The 11,893-nt window shown below is 44.5% G+C and overlaps 5 protein-coding genes across 5 annotated transcripts; 3 read left to right on the top strand and 2 right to left on the bottom strand.

Annotated features, from left to right (window-relative positions):
• Nucleotides 1-818: 818 nt before the first annotated feature.
• Nucleotides 819-2,538, top strand: EAF02_000582 (uncharacterized protein; the record flags this gene model as incomplete). The annotated part of the gene is made up of 2 exons (XM_038896630.1): nucleotides 819-956; nucleotides 1,156-2,538. 2 exons carry the CDS (start codon nucleotides 819-821, stop codon nucleotides 2,536-2,538), a joined length of 1,521 nt encoding a protein of 506 aa, XP_038763489.1.
• A 514-nt stretch (nucleotides 2,539-3,052) lies between these two features.
• Nucleotides 3,053-4,228, bottom strand: EAF02_000581 (uncharacterized protein; the record flags this gene model as incomplete). Its single annotated transcript, XM_038896629.1, has 1 exon — nucleotides 3,053-4,228. The coding sequence occupies one exon, from the start codon at nucleotides 4,226-4,228 to the stop codon at nucleotides 3,053-3,055; it is 1,176 nt and encodes a 391-aa protein (XP_038763488.1).
• A 1,832-nt stretch (nucleotides 4,229-6,060) lies between these two features.
• Nucleotides 6,061-8,376, top strand: EAF02_000580 (uncharacterized protein; the record flags this gene model as incomplete). The annotated part of the gene is made up of 3 exons (XM_038896628.1): nucleotides 6,061-6,998; nucleotides 7,048-7,749; nucleotides 7,800-8,376. The coding sequence occupies 3 exons, from the start codon at nucleotides 6,061-6,063 to the stop codon at nucleotides 8,374-8,376; spliced, it is 2,217 nt and encodes a 738-aa protein (XP_038763487.1).
• A 16-nt stretch (nucleotides 8,377-8,392) lies between these two features.
• On the bottom strand, nucleotides 8,393-9,769 carry EAF02_000579 (uncharacterized protein). The gene is made up of 4 exons (XM_038896627.1): nucleotides 9,557-9,769; nucleotides 8,719-9,466; nucleotides 8,624-8,664; nucleotides 8,393-8,573 (listed from the first exon to the last, which is right to left on the bottom strand). Exons 1-4 carry the CDS (start codon nucleotides 9,701-9,703, stop codon nucleotides 8,430-8,432), a joined length of 1,080 nt encoding a protein of 359 aa, XP_038763486.1. The 5' UTR covers nucleotides 9,704-9,769; the 3' UTR covers nucleotides 8,393-8,429.
• A 523-nt stretch (nucleotides 9,770-10,292) lies between these two features.
• On the top strand, nucleotides 10,293-10,922 carry EAF02_000578 (uncharacterized protein; the record flags this gene model as incomplete). Its single annotated transcript, XM_038896626.1, has 2 exons — nucleotides 10,293-10,452; nucleotides 10,513-10,922. The coding sequence occupies 2 exons, from the start codon at nucleotides 10,293-10,295 to the stop codon at nucleotides 10,920-10,922; spliced, it is 570 nt and encodes a 189-aa protein (XP_038763485.1).
• Nucleotides 10,923-11,893: the final 971 nt, after the last annotated feature.

Below are 11,893 nucleotides of genomic sequence, written 5' to 3'. Positions count from 1 at the left end.
GAAGGATCTCCATTTCAGGTACAAATCAAAATCCTAGACGCTCGGGAAAATGGATCTATGGGTTCTTACGAATGAGAAGTCACATATAAAAGCTCGTGGTACAAGGTCCCACCCAATCATGATATCTACCGCCCAATAAAGTTTCGGCCTCGACGCTTTGCAGGTGTTGAACTCATGAAGACTCTCTTTTTTGTTGGGTATATCTACTGGATACCTGGGATCTAACAGTTGGTCCATATATCACCAATTGTTATCCAATCGACTAGATATATGGTGCGCCATGATATCGGCCGAAGCATCAGAGAGAATCACGTACCTACCGAGCACACATAGATAGATGTGATTCAACCATAGCAGACTACGATCCTATGAAGAAGAAGTACCTACCTGTCTACTTTGATGTCTAGATATCTGGGAATAGCTCAAATTATAGATCCCATTCGTCTAAATAGATAAGACATCGATATCGGTATCGGCATCTTGCAGTACGCACGCTTATTATTATGGTGGCCCGTACGTATCTACATCGTGTTCTCGCCGTTCTTCTGACCGTTCACGTGATGGAGAGGATCTCATCTTTTGTATTACATAATTCATTATTCAAGTCCCCTTATTAGTCATTATATGGAGACTTTCATCACTTTTAGACTGAAGCTAAGCTCGAGCAAATTTTAGCTCCGCGAGGCCCTTTTCTTGCTTTCCAATCTTCATTCCACCTTCCATCTTTCCATCTTCGCATCTTCGCATCTTCTCATAACTACACATTTTTTCATGAACCTTATCATTTCTTTTTCATTGTCTCCTTCTCTCTGTACATCATGCCATTGCAAGACCTTGATTATGAGGAACTTACCAATACCTTAATTAACAACTTTAATATTTTAGCAGACGAAGTCCAACTTCTAAGTGACAGAAAAACCATTCTAGAACACAAACTGCGATATTCGCATTCTCAAGTAAGTTTGAATATTTTCTTTACAAATCACATCCCCCTCATGTCTTTTTAATGATGTACACAAATAGCTCTAGAACAAAGTTACTTGTTGCAAAGTAGCAATGCCGATAAACTACCAAATCGTCTGAATTTTTTGACTCAACGTCATTATGATTTTTGAACTAGTTTTGCGCAACCAAGACTAACAAACACCTTCATAGTATCAATCTTTGGCAGATAAATATGCCCCCTCAGACCCTGAGATAGCTAGTACACTGGCAAAGCTTCAACTTCCTCCAGATTTACAAGTAACTGTTCCTGATCGTGGTGGGTTTGTTCCTTTGCCACTTCGTAAGCAACCAACCTCGAAGCAGCAGACTGCCGTTGCAATAAGGGACGGGAGAAAGGCAGCGCAGCGTCTTGCGGCTTTATCTGGAAAGTCTGCCGGATCTACAACTAGTAAAAGTATATCCGGGGGAAGTAGTAATATGAGATTTTCAGCACATCGAACCTCCCTTTCAACTGTTCTCGAACAAGATTTTACTGTGCCTGGAAAGAAGAGTTCATTATTGTGTCCATTTGTAACTATGCCTGACGGAACGAAATCCATGAAGAACCCAAATGCTCAGGATACCAGCACTGGTGAATCCGATCAATCTTTGACTCCTATCGATAACCAAGACCCCACTCCCCACCACTCCTCAGATCCTATATGTGCGCAAATGTACGCCGAGACGATGTCGTCCCCGCCCCCATCAGCATCAGGCCCTGGAGCTCAATGTCCAATTCGATATCTTAATCAGCATTCGCCTGAAGAGATAGCACGATACTTTGAAATTCACAAACACGAAGTTCCCCGCAGTCATGAAGTTTGCGTCAAGCGATATCAACGAAATGAGGATGATGTGAGGATGCTAGATGCAAAATATGGAAACCTTGTGAGCATGATCCAGGGACTGGGACAAAAACATCAGCCAATGTTACCTACAAAGGAAGAGCAAGAAGCATATGAGGTTGAGCGCGCCTCCAATGAGAGAGTGGAGAATTGGGCAAATAATGTCAGTGTTGATGGCAATGATTCGCTGCCTGGATCTCAATCTACTCCCGCAGACGACAGAGAAAGCCGCTTTGACAGGCCAATGAAGGAAGTTCGGGTTGGGGAATCCCCAAGCAGACCATGGGGAATCTCTGTTCCAATATATGATCAACCACCAGACCACAGACCTGTGTCTCCACCACCAGCGCCTGTATCGATTCCTCTGGACAGTTATTCAAAACCTCCTGGAAAGTGTCCATTTGGGCATACTGCAGGATCGAATGCGCAACCAAAATCAACGCAAGAATTACCAGCGACTCCAGTTGATGCACAAAGACCGACAGGTTGTCCCTTTAGCCAAGGTCAAAAGGCTAATAAAGAAGAGTCCCCCTCTACAAACTACGATGCGCCTCCCATACTACACGACCAACCGACCTTCATCCAACCCGAACAACTCCAGATGCAGGGTAATGGACCAAAGATGGTTTTTACAGGGCCCGTGTTCATAGGATACCCGATCGAACAGGCAGTGGCTTTCATGAAACAGTACCAGGCACAAAATGAATGAATATACGATTTGATGACGAATTATTGATAGCGAATGGTTTTGGGATCTGGATTTTAGCGATGGCGTTTTAGCGGTGCATCAGGAGCGGATGCAAATGGCGTTCTTTTGTATGAGTATCATTCTGTTCTCTGCACAACACGGGATGGATGCTTTTGGCCGAGACAGACACACATTAGGTTAACTTTATAGTGAACAAGGGTCATGAAATACCACGAATTAAAATGTTCAAATCAAATAATACAAAGATGCTACAGAGCAAGCAAATGTCTTCATTGCATCTTAAGACGTTGATGGTGTCAAAGGCTTTTTACTCTTTTAACTTGTGACTAGATGTCATCATCGTCTTCTAACGTAAAGAAGACATGCATAAACCATATACCCTTTAATCATTTCCTTCTTCCGAACGCCAAATTGTGGTGACACCATCAGACCCAACCAAACCCAGTACGTATCCAGCATACATTTCATACAATATGCCTCGTCATGAATTACATATCAAACCCCCAAAGGAAATCTAAGTTCTCGTTGTCTTTCCCTTCCTCCCAATATCCGCTTCCTCATCTAAATCCCCACTTGCAAAAACATCACCCTCATCTTCATCTATAAAATCCGTGTATCCCGTCTGTGCATCGTTGTCCCATAAAGATATATCATCATCATTCATCAACGCCGCATCATCACTGTTAGCATCGCTGTATTCTGCGGCGACTCTTCTCCCAGCAGCCACATCCCCATTTGCAGCTTCGAGCTCCTCGATCTCGAGTTCTTTGGCGCGCGCCATGGTGCGCTGGTAGATTATATAGCCGACGGTGGCGCCGAGTCCAGCTCCGATGATTATACTGGCGTAGTTTATTAGTTTGGTGGAGGTATCCATTTCTTCATCGCCGGCAAGTGAGCCCAGACGACTGCCGATGAAAACGTGGATGAAGAGTTTGGGGGTTACCAAGGCGGTAGCGAGAGCATAGTTGAGGGGATGTACGGTGGGGAAAGTGGCGATGGCGGCGTTGGAGAGGGAGTATGGGAGGGGACAGAGACGGATCATGCAGAGAATCTTGATGCCGTCGTGTTTGAGAGTGAGGGCAAGAGCTTCAAAGCGTTTATCTTTTCCCACGAGACGATGTACATAGCTCGAGAGAATGGTTCGGGAAGCTAGGAATGAACAGAGAGAACCTGCTATTGTTGCGCTCGCCACAATGATCCAGCCCTTGGGAACTCCGAAGACAAATCCGGCAATGGTTATGGTGGAGGAATAGCCGATGAGAGGTGGAAATGCGGCGACGAATGTCATGGCCCATAGAATCATCCAGCCTCCCCGCATATCCCGCCAGCGTTCTGCGAATGGAGCAAGACTGGCGAAGATTTGATGTTGATAGACTAGAAATAGAACGACGAGGATAATATTTAGAATCGCGGCCATAATGGCCAGACATTTTTGTAGAAGAGAAAGCTTTTGCCATGTTGAAACGAGCTTTCGTTGTAATTTATCGGCCTTGCGGAGAATTTGATCTTTGAGGGAATTGGTAGGTTGGCTTGAATATGGCGAGGCTGAATTGTTTCCTCTTCGCACATTGGAAGATATACGCCTGGACCATGGCGGTCTTTCTGCGTGTTGATCTGGAGAGGAAGGAGACTCGAGAGGACTTATGGGTAAAGCTAAAGCTCTCGCGGTCGAGCTGTAATCGGCCGGCATTGTGGAAGTTGTTCGATATGTGTTTGTAATATGAACACCGAAATGGTAGATTGTTGATTGATGATTCGGTTTCTGTGGCTCATAAATCGAAAGTTGGGCGATGGAAAGAGCTAAAGTATCGTCGCAAGATGCATTGATGATATCGTCAAAGGGAAGACGTTGTTTGGTAAATGGTTTCTGCCCAGCATGTAGGTAGGGTCTCGAGGGCTGTGCTGATGGATTTTTTGAAACGGCGGAGAACGGAGATGCAATGCTCACTAATAGCGTAGCTCGTATTTTAGGATAGGAAAGCAAAGGATGGTATGAAAGAATAGCAAAATGAAAATGAACTTCTCACAATAATACAAACATACTGGTTAGAAAGATGTTGGTTTTGAAGAATTACCTAGGAGGACTAATAAGTGGTATGTGTATGTGTATGTGTATGTGTATAAATGCATCTTCTGTATCTCATCCTAAAGTATGATTTTGTAACGGTTACCTCCAACGCGACGCCGCACTCTTGCTTCTACGTCACTTGTGTCTCTGAATATCAATCCCTACAATTGATGAATAGGTACCTACCTACCTACCGAGGATTCAATTCAAGCTTTTATGAGGGGTCGTGGAGATCAATCACATGATGAATGGTTTGGCAGAGCAGCGAATTGTGAAAAGGGGTTGTGTATAGGTAGTAGGTACCGAGTAGGTAGATAGTAGTCATGTATGTATGTCCTCTTGGGACCGAGTTGAATCGTTTGCAGCGGAAAGGAAATATCAATCGCGAAGGAGACATTATTATGTTTATGATAATCATAAGTCTAGGTACAAAGCTAGTGACATCTCGTGGAAAGAAGTGTTACAACAGGGGCTTTTCAGGTACACCCCTTGTACAGAAATATAAGTAGTTCACAGTCAGAAAAGCCTCGAACTTGAAGTGTATGTATGTAGGTTGGTATGTAGTATGTATATAACCTCAAATCGTCAAAGTAAGCAAAAAGTTATATTAACACAAAGATGCTCAAGTAGTAGTATTGTGTGGTATTGTACTTCATTGTCCTTCGTATTCTTCATTGATATTACTCCTTCATACTCCTGCTTCTGCAGCTATATATATATATATACTCCTAGCTATGCTTTTTTCTCACCTCACCGCTTGCATGGCTGTCCGGTCTGTCTAGTCAGCACATCAACACATATATCCAATACATTCATTCGTTCGACCTCTCCCCTATCCTCTCCTTGTGTTAGAATATATCATCACTCCGGACTATATTTTGCTTGGCTCAATTCTTGCTGTACAAATCGGATCGACCCAGCATTCCAGCCAATTAACTTCCATTTCTTCTAGAAACTAAAGGAAACCCCGACCCCGATAGGCCAGCCTCATCATCTTATGGAGAGCTAGAGGTGCTGTCCGACATTCCAAAACCCCACGAATCTACCTGTCGAAAAACACAATTTGGAAATAAATCCCCTTTCTTTCTCTTTGCTTCCTTTTCTCAAACCAAATCCATGTTCGCTCGGAAAAAGAAAAGTATCTTCTCTCCCATCATTCATCTGACAATGTAAGAGCCTGGTGCCTTTGTTGTGTCGAGCCTTGCTACGGATCACCGTATTGTCTTGCCTTACTGCGTACATCTTTCGAGGTGTCTTTCCCTGATCGAATCATCAATTGCGAACTCCGGTCTCACCTACCTTACATTTCTTAAAACCCCCCCCCCCTCAACAACTATCTTTTTTTATAAACTTTCTACGCTTTCATTTTTTCCTTCTGCTTCCTGCGAAACACCACCTTTCTGAAAGCCATACAATAATCTAATCCGATCGTTGCTCAAAGACCCTTGGCAAAAATGGTGGCCGACGATATTTATGAGATCTGCCTGCCTATCCTCGAAGATGCTACCCTAGAGGACGAAGACAAGACGGATAAATTGGAGGACTTGCTAAAGAATGAAACTGCAATGACAGGAACAGTTTTGGAGAATGCTGTGTTAGATGTATTATGGCGATATCGCGAGAGCGCTGCAAATGCCGCCAACTCACCACCCGCAATGCGACATACAGTCCTGCGTCGGCCATCCCCTGCTCCATGGCAGATTCCGCGTGGTGGAACACCATTATCTTCATCCCCTCGACTTGGAGTCAGTCCCCTCGCTCCCCATGGGTTTATGCCGCAATCATTTTCTCGAACAAAGTCTATCCAGGGTTCCCCTTTTACCTCACCGCGACCCTCCCCACGACTCGCATTTTCCAGCCCTGCGATCCCTCATAGTCCAAACCTGAACGCATACGAGTTTCCGACTGACACTAGCCCTACGCAAGACATATATGGAGATTACGGAAGTGAAAATGTAGACTGGCTTGTGAATGATGATGCCGTTAGTATCACATCATCGTCCGTCGGAGGAAGTGGCCTCAACGCTGCTGCAGCTGAATACATTTCGCCCCAACAAAGCGATATGAGCTCTCATGAAATGTTACGGTCCATTTTTGGCCCCTCGAAATCAGTTGAAGAAATCGAGGCTGCACTTGCTTTACACGGATACGACTTGAGCGCTACTATTGCTGCTTTCATGGATAGTCAATCTGCCGAAGCTGCAGTACAAGCAGATGGAGATGGTACAAAAGCCATTCTAATTGGTAAGTCAATGGCAGCGGACGTGCCTCGACCGAACACGCCGGCTGGGCAACAACGAAGTGGTGTTGTCTGTCGATTTTGGTTGTCTACTGGACAATGTCTTCGCGCGGATTGTAGATTTAGTCATGATTTGAGTAATCACATTTGCAAGTAAGTTTTATCCTATTCCTATAGATTTACGCCCCTCATTTTTATGCAGGTATTGGGTCATGGGCAATTGCCTTGCGGGAGACACATGCATCTTTAGCCACGATCCCTCATCGTTTATGAGCCGACTCTCTCTTGAAGGTGGTAGCACGCCCCCAACTTCAAATGCACAACCCAGTTTCCAGTTCCAAGATTACAATGCATTCCCATCTTTACAATCAATGCAAGAGCAGTGGCCAAACTCTTATTCATCGACGAATGCTTTCAGCAACTATCAACAAGGCGGTTTCACTCCACCGCCTGGTTTCAAAAGTCTACACGGTTATAACAGTGATGGAAGTCAGCGATCTCGACCAAGTAGTCGAGCTAGAGATGCTCCCACAGCTCCAGCTCTTGATGATACAGAAGCATTTCCATCGTTGGGCGCTGTGAGTACAAAGGGCAAAAAGCATCACGGAAAACGAGGTGGTCATGGGCACAACCACAAAGAAAACAACAGCCCAAGCTCCCTTGCCGATGTGGTAAAGCTATCTCCTTCACCAGGCCCTGGTATGATGCAAGAAAAGAAAAAGATTAGCAGAAACGGTAGCTCCAATAATGTCCGCAATGGCGAGAATAGCGCTGCTGCACAAGCTATATCACCCCCTCAACACATTCCGTGGTTAGAAACAGGAGAAAGAGCCAATAAAGCATACCTCAAAGCCAGACAAGATGCAATCAAGCATGGTGGTTTGAGGAACAAATTCTTGCAAAGGTTAGTCAGTGAATCACATTATAAAATACATTTTTATTAAGACAATTTAGTGCCGCTCAAGCTTGGAACCGTAATGATGCACGTGCTGCAAAAGCACTTAGCCTTCGTGGTCAAAGTGAGAACGATCTCATGAGGAAAGCGCACCGAGAAGCAGCTCGTGAGCTTTACGAAGAACGCAACAAAAGCAACTCCCCAAACGCAGAGCTTTACGTTGATTTACATGGTCTTCATCCCGAAGAGGCTGTCGAATACCTCGAGCGAGTCCTTCTAGATAACAGCAAAGAATTAAGACCCGTTTATGCTATTACAGGTACAGGTCATCATAGCAAAAACGGCAAAGATAAGGTTGGCAAAGCCATTCGTACATTCTTGAACGAATGGAGATACGCATACCGCGAATTCTCAGTCCCTGGTGACAGAAACAACGTGGGTGGTATTTTGGGCATTGACGCTCGATCTTATGACAAGACTTTATCCAGAGAAAGCAACGGCGCAGATGGTTCAAAGGAAGAAGTTGATATCTTGAGTCAAGGTCATGAGATTGGTGGTGGTAAAATCAAGCTTCTAGTGCGAAACCAAGATCGCAGTCAAGATGTTCCTAAAGGACCCAGCGGTAAAGGTCGATGACCTAGAATTAAAGAATAAATAAATTATTAAACAATTTTAATTATCTGTCCTCTCTACATCTTTGCTCCGGATTTCTCCTCTTTGATTTTATTCCTGGCATCAATGATTTCTGCGACTGACACATTCTTTTTCTCTTCAAGATGACCCGTGCTTTGTAATTCAGCAATGAGCTCTTCATCCCCAACATGAGCGTTATGCTACATGATGTATTAGTTTCAAGTAATAGCATGCATAAGCGGAAACTTACCTCGAATTCTGGCTCTTGCTCGTATGCAATCCTAGCCGCATCTACATGTGATCAGTTAGTAACGTCCTCTATGCTACTCAAAATTCTCAACTCACCAACCAACATCCTCGCTGTCATCCCCCATACTTTAAAGCGTGTCAAGCCCTGTTCTTCCTGTTCCTCAAGCTCCTCAGCAATAGCAGCCTGTCCCCCCTCTCTGACCTTTGGCCTCGATACCTTCTGGTTGGTAATCGGCACAAAGAAATTATGCATTCGCCACTTGGTATCGTGCCATTCATGCCAAGATCCACTATACCAATCACTTTTCTTCCCCGGTAACAAAGATTCATCTTCTTTCCTCACTTCATCCTCCATACGCAAAAAATTATGAAAAGGAGCAGAAAACACAGCCGCCACTTCTCGGGCATCGAGCCGCGGCATCAAATCCTCTCCTACACTAGCTTCTCTCCCACTCGTTGCATTATCGGCGTGGAGAAATACAACGCAAGGTCGTACAGCCAATTCCGTTCTAGCTAAACTAAATGGAAGTTGACACAGATGTTCTATTCTGAACGGAGCGGGGATCTTGTGATCATATCTCGGCAGGCCGATTTCCTCACTAGCTTCTCGTCGGGCAATTTCAAACGGCGTCTCGGAAAGCGTATCGGCTTTTCCGCCGGGAAACGCAGCTTGCCCGGAAAAGTTTCGGAGGGTGGTTGAGCGCATGGTGATGACGACTCGGAGGTCTCCTCGTCGGTCTGCAAAGAGGAGCACAAGGACCGCGGCTCGGCGACTCAGGGGGAGGAGATTCCATACTGTGTCGAAGGGTGGTGGTTTGTAGGCACGGAGTCGTGCGAGCGCTCCCTTTTGGATAATGTGTTAGGTGAATTGAGAGTCGGGTGTTACGCTGGTAAAGTGTCTACTGGATGTTGAATGTCGTGTGGAGGTACTTACTATTGAAGCTGCCGAAAGCGGAGCCATGCTACTTGCATCGAAGTATTGTGCTTCCAAAATACTTTGTTGCAGTCCTGCTACCTCATTATCTTCTATCTGAATGGGAGTTTCTGGAGATGATTTCGAGTCTTTTAAAATTTCATTCATACTCTTTGATAATACCTACTTGTAGGTATTTCAGTATATGACGACAAGCCGAGGTCGAGACATGAAGTCATTGAATGGGTGTGGGGTAATGCATAAATAGGGATGGTAGCATAAATATTGCATAAATATTATAAATAGTTACCTACCTAGGTACTGCTATCAATCTGGATCCTACAAGGTTTCCTACGACATGTTGATATAAGGGTGACACTTTTCTTGAGTGAACATTCCTGCCATTAGCCACTTTGGTGGAGTATGTATGGTGTGATCTACACGGAGTATGATGGAATATTTGAGCTGAGCATCTCAATTGGTACCCCAGATTGCGCCATCCTTTTCCGGTCTTTGAGAGGAAAAATCAACGGGATTCAGTCGAGATAGCTTTAGATATACCGATCTCAATTGTTCGCTCTGGATTTCTTTTATTGGATTAGACTCCTGTATAAAGATGGACGAACGAGCCATTTGCTGGCTAGGTATTCGTTAACTTTCACTGATCGAATACAGACAGTACATAGCTAGGTCTCATCTCAGCATATTTGAGTCCATTATCACATTTGCAAACGATAGAGAAATAAATTATACAGTCATGCCAGCTGAAATCCCATTCGCAATAGCAGCACCAACTGCTCATACTAGGCATTCCGAGACACCCATTCAAAGAAACCTCATTGAATCCAACAAAATCTACGCCGCAAATTTCACGCAAGGTGATCTCGCCCTTCCACCCGCCAAGAAACATGCCGTTGGTACATAAACACTTTCCAAAACCCTTTCTTCAATTTCTGAATCTTTCTAACATACTCCAGTAACATTTATGGACGCGCGTATCGACCCTTCTGCAGCCTTCGGTATTGCCCTCGGCGACGCCCATGTAATCCGCAACGCGGGCGGTTCTGCACGTGATGCCTTACGCTCGCTTGTAATTTTCCAGCAATTGTTGGGGACGAATGAGATTTTGCTGGTTAAGCATACGGGATGTGGAATGCTTACGTTTGGGAATGAGGATGCGGTTAAGCTTGTGGAGGAGAGGTTGGGGGAGGGGGCGAAAAAGGAGTTGGATGTTTTTGGGGGCGAGTTTTTGCCGTTTGTGGATCTGGAAGGGGAGATTAAGAGGGATGTGGAGTGGTTGAGGGGGGTGGAGGTTCTTCCTGAGAAGGTGGGGGTTAGTGGGTGGGTTTATGAGGTGGAGAGTGGGAAGGTGAGGAGAGTGATTTAGGAGGTTGTATGATGAATCACTCGCGGGTTGTGTTTTGTTTATTTTGAATATCGATTATACCTTCCTAGTGTTGTAGGTATTCTAGAGTAATCGAAGACAGACAAGGCAGACACTAGTGTTGTGATGTTGTTCGTCATTTCATTTGGTTCAAGAGGAAATTACATTTCTATTTCGCTAGTGATCTTGTTTTCAACCCTCCAAGTTTCGTCAGGTGTTTATTGTTCCGCACCTGCATGTACATTTCGAATGTCTGGGAAGGGAATCATCAATGTTTATCCCTTCTTTCACTCTTATCATTCGATCTCCTCCTGCCTTATCATACGCCCCCTCTAATCTGTGAATGTGGAATCAAATTTTGGTCAAAACGATTCTTCGTCAAAACGGGAAAGCAGAAAAGAGTAGCACTCAAACTTGTGCATACACTCAGGTAGTTGAGTGAGCCAGGAAGTAACTACTCGATTTAGATATAGGAAGAAATCCGAACATCTGAAGAAGTAAGGCTATTGAGGCAACACCATGTATAGATAGTAATTTTATATACACGTAGATTCTGGCTTTTAATATTTAAACCCATCTTCATTGTTCCTTTTGACTTAACAGAAATCCTTCCCACCACCAATCTCACAGTCCTCATGTTGGTGCTATTCCTGCCTTTGTTTCTGAGCGTTGTCGAAGCTCTATTGAAACCAAATCTGGTAATAGCGACCAGAAGCCATAGCAGATGGCAAGAAGTTTACTTTTGCTATTGCCAGCAGGAAAGGAAACACCGACCGAGAATTGTTACGACACGGACTTGGTTCTGACTTGCAACCTGCAAGTCAACAACCAAAGATTACGGTTGCCTTACTTGGTCAGAACAAACAAATCCTCATAGTGACCCAGGAAAGTGGAAGTAACAACTCCAAATTTCTTCGAAAGGTCTTTCTCAGTATGCTTATGCCACTAATATCGTCGTAAACTTCTTTCCTAAT

This window comes from Botrytis sinoallii (genome assembly GCF_014898435.1).
Source record: "Botrytis sinoallii strain Bc 23 chromosome Unknown BSIN_001, whole genome shotgun sequence".
Lineage (NCBI taxonomy): Eukaryota > Fungi > Ascomycota > Leotiomycetes > Helotiales > Sclerotiniaceae > Botrytis > Botrytis sinoallii.
Note: the sequence above shows the minus strand (reverse complement) of the source record. Positions and strands in the feature narration are given on the sequence as shown.